This window comes from Drosophila eugracilis, unplaced genomic scaffold (assembly GCF_018153835.1).
Source record: "Drosophila eugracilis isolate 14026-0451.02 unplaced genomic scaffold, ASM1815383v1 contig_973, whole genome shotgun sequence".
In the NCBI taxonomy this organism is placed as follows: Eukaryota; Metazoa; Arthropoda; class Insecta; order Diptera; family Drosophilidae; genus Drosophila; species Drosophila eugracilis.
This window is the reverse complement of record NW_024573892.1, coordinates 126,399-129,748: the sequence shown is the minus strand read 5'-3', so window position 1 is coordinate 129,748 and position 3,350 is coordinate 126,399. Positions and strand designations below refer to the sequence as shown.

General features: G+C 57.9%; 1 protein-coding gene across 1 annotated transcript; it reads right to left on the bottom strand.

Moving 5' to 3' along the window:
• Positions 1-443: 443 nt before the first annotated feature.
• LOC121530549 lies at positions 444-2,183 on the bottom strand. Its single transcript, XM_041819787.1, has one exon. The coding sequence runs from the start codon at positions 2,181-2,183 to the stop codon at positions 444-446; it is 1,740 nt and encodes a 579-aa protein (XP_041675721.1).
• Positions 2,184-3,350: the final 1,167 nt, after the last annotated feature.

Here is a 3,350-nt window from a genome sequence, read left to right as displayed (position 1 = left end):
CCTTGGCCGCGAGCTCCTTCATTGTGTGCGCCAGCACCTTCTTCACGCACTGCACCATCCTCTCCCAGGCACCGCCTTCAGCTGGGTTCGCCGGGCAGTTGAAGATCCATTCGACTCCCTTAGACGACAGCTCGCCCTGGATCTGTGCAGGCTCGAACACTTCGCTGAACCTCTTGGACTCGCGGTCGGCTCCAACGAAGTTCTTCCCATTGTCGCTCCTTATCCTGACCACTGGTCCACGGCGGCTCATGAAGTTCCTCATGGCGATTATGCAGGAGTCGGTGGACAAATCGTGAGCCATCTCCAAGTGGATAGCCCTCGTGGTCAGGCACGTAAACAGTGCCACCCACCTCATCCGTTGGCCTCTAGCCGATCCGCAGGCAGGGGGCCCATCTAGGGCAGTGTGGGTCGTGCCTTCCACAGCTTGCAAACGTTGCATTTGCTCACCACCCTCCGTTCGTTATCCAGAACTTGCTCCGAATCGATCCGATCGTCGCCTCCGCGTTTTGGTGGCACATCTTTTCGTGGTGTTGCTGCACGATCATCTCTGCCTCGTGAGACAGTATGATCGGCCGACGTGCGTTGTATGGCACACACGTCGCGTCGTCGATCCTTCCACTGGCTCTCAATACTCCGTCCTCGTCAAGGTATGGGGAGAGTCCGTGCAGTCGGCTGTCCTTGGCGACGTTTCCTTGGCTGTCCTCAGCAAACGCTTCTCGCTGCGACTGCCGTATCAATGCGCGCTCTGCTTCAGCGCACTCCATCGCGGTCAATCCGTAGACCTCTTCATCGCGACGTATTCCACGGCATCGTCGAACAAATCTGAGCGCCCACGCAGTCGTCCTCACCAGTCGATTATAGCTGGAGAACCTCTGCAGGGATATAAAGTTTACCGTGACCAAGGCAAACTCACATTTCATTTCCTCGTCGTCGGTCGTCGGAGGAATCCAGTCCTCGCTCGATCTCGGCCAGCTCTCCTCTGGTCCTCGTAGAAACGGCGGTCCGCTTAGCCATCGCGAACCGATGCTCAGGTCCACGGCCTTGCGTGGCCTTGTCGCGTCATCCGCCACGTTTTCGGCGGACGGGATCCATCTCCACTGGGACGCCTCTGTCGATTCCAAAATCTCCGCCACCCGGTTTCCGACGAACTGTTTGTATCTCCGGTGGGTGTTGCTTATCCAGTGCAACACAGTCTTGGAGTCCGTCCATAGCGCACAGCTGCTGATCGCCACACCGTGCTCCTGCTTGACGGTGTCCATCAATCTCGTGCCCAATACCGCTGCTTGGAGTTCCAGTCGCGGGATCGACATGGTCCTCATCGGGGCGCATTTCGTTTTGGAGCTTATGAAGTGCGCCTGCACGTCTCCGTTCTCGTACGTGGCCCGCCAGTAGGCCGCTGCTGCGAACGCCGATTGACTGGAGTCCACGAAGATGTGCAGCTGTAGCGTCCGCACTCGTCCGCCGCCAAAGTAGTGGCGCGGGCATCGGAACTCCTGGATCCGACTCATCCCTTGCCGCCAATCCCCGAAGGCTGCGGCCAATTCATCCGGTAGCGGCTCGTCCCAGTTGACTCCTCTCCGCCAAATCTCCCTCAGCAACAGTTTGGCAGTCACCATGTAGCAGCTCAGGAACCCAATCGGGTCAAACGTAGACATCACCAGGCTTAGGAACTCCCTCTTGGTAGGGACTCGTTCCCCCGTCATCACGTTCCTCGGGACTCGATGGTACTTGACGCCGAACTTGAACTCATCGGTAGCCGGCTGCCAGTACATCCCAAGAACCTTCTCCTCAGCTTCGGTCCATCCGACGCTGGCGATGGACTCAAGTGGGTTCAGCGCTCTGACCACACTTGCCGAACTGGAGGTAAATCGGCACAAATCAAAACCTGCTTCAGCGTGAATTTCTCTCACCCGTGTCGAGATGGCGATAGCTTCGTCCTCGCTGGCGAAACTGTCGACGTAGTCATCCACGTAGTGGTATTCGTTGATGGCCAGGGCTGCTCGCGGGTCCGTGCTGCTATACCGCAAGGCATTCACGGTCTTCACGTAGTCCGCCGAACATGGTGAGGAGGCCGCTCCGAACGTCATTACTGCCATCTCGTATACGGCATTGTTGTACGGCAACACCGGCAGACGCGTGTTCGCCTTCACTGCCTGTACATCCTCCTGACGCAGGCTCTGCATCGGAAGGCTCAGATTGGCCACTCCGTACACATTTTTCAGCCCATGGCGCTTTGGTTTGCCCGCTGCGCTGATCTGCAGGCTGACCACCTTCGTGTGCTCTTTGGCGGATTTTCCACCAAACCATTACACATTCAGCTGGCGACTCTCGCCTTTCAGGTTCAGGCTGCGGATGAGTTCGTCGTCGATGAGTGTGACAGACGATCCTTCGTCCAGCAGTGCGTACGTGTCGACCTTCGTATTCTCGCCGTTCGTACTCTCGCAGGGTAGAATCCTGAACAGCAGGTGGCATCCAATTGAGTCGATGTTGAGGTTTCGGTGCGGCAACTCCTGGCGATCGTACGCCGATCGCCCTTCATCCCGCTCACGTCGCGCGTCTACAACTGCGGCCGACGTAGGATGGTTCCTTTCGCTGGAATCCACTAACCGTGGCACTCCCCTCCGATTGTTGCCGTCTCTGTACGGCTGTCGGTCCTGATCCCTCCTGTGGCCCCCATCTGCGACTGGCGGCCGTTTGGATAGTTCAGGTACTTCGTGGAGCAGGTGGTGATGCCTCATCTGGCATCCGAGGACGTTGCATCCGCGGCTCTTCCTGCAGAACCGGGACATGTGTCCGGGCTCCAGGCACGAGAAGCACAGTCGTCGCTTCCTCGCGGACTCGATCCGTGTCGTTGTAGAGGCGCTGATGAAGTCCTTGCAGTCCCTGACCTGGTGCTGTCCCTCGCATATAGGGCAGCATCTGGGGAGGTCGACATATTGCTCCTCCTCGCGAACACTATTCGCGTGCAGAATCCTCCGCTTCGGTTGTTCCCTGGCTCCGGCGTCCGTGACAGTGCACACCAGTTTGGCGAATTCATGCCACCAAATGTTGTAGTGGGGCGGTGTTGCCGGAAAAAGATGCCTCTTGATTGTGGTGGAAGTCGGGGGAGTCGTCGAATCGCCCGTCTGGTTTATTCACTTCATACAAGAAAACTGAACTTAACTTAACTTAGCATAAGAAAAGACGATCGCCGACGGCCGACCGCTGCACTTGGACCCGAGAGAGCGAGAGTGCAAGATTGTTCAGAGAGGGGCGAGGGCGGATGCACTCTTCAGCGCGGATGCGCTCTTCAGCGCGGTTGCACTCTTCAGCGCGGATGCGCTCTTCACGCGCTCTTCTTCGGCGGCACA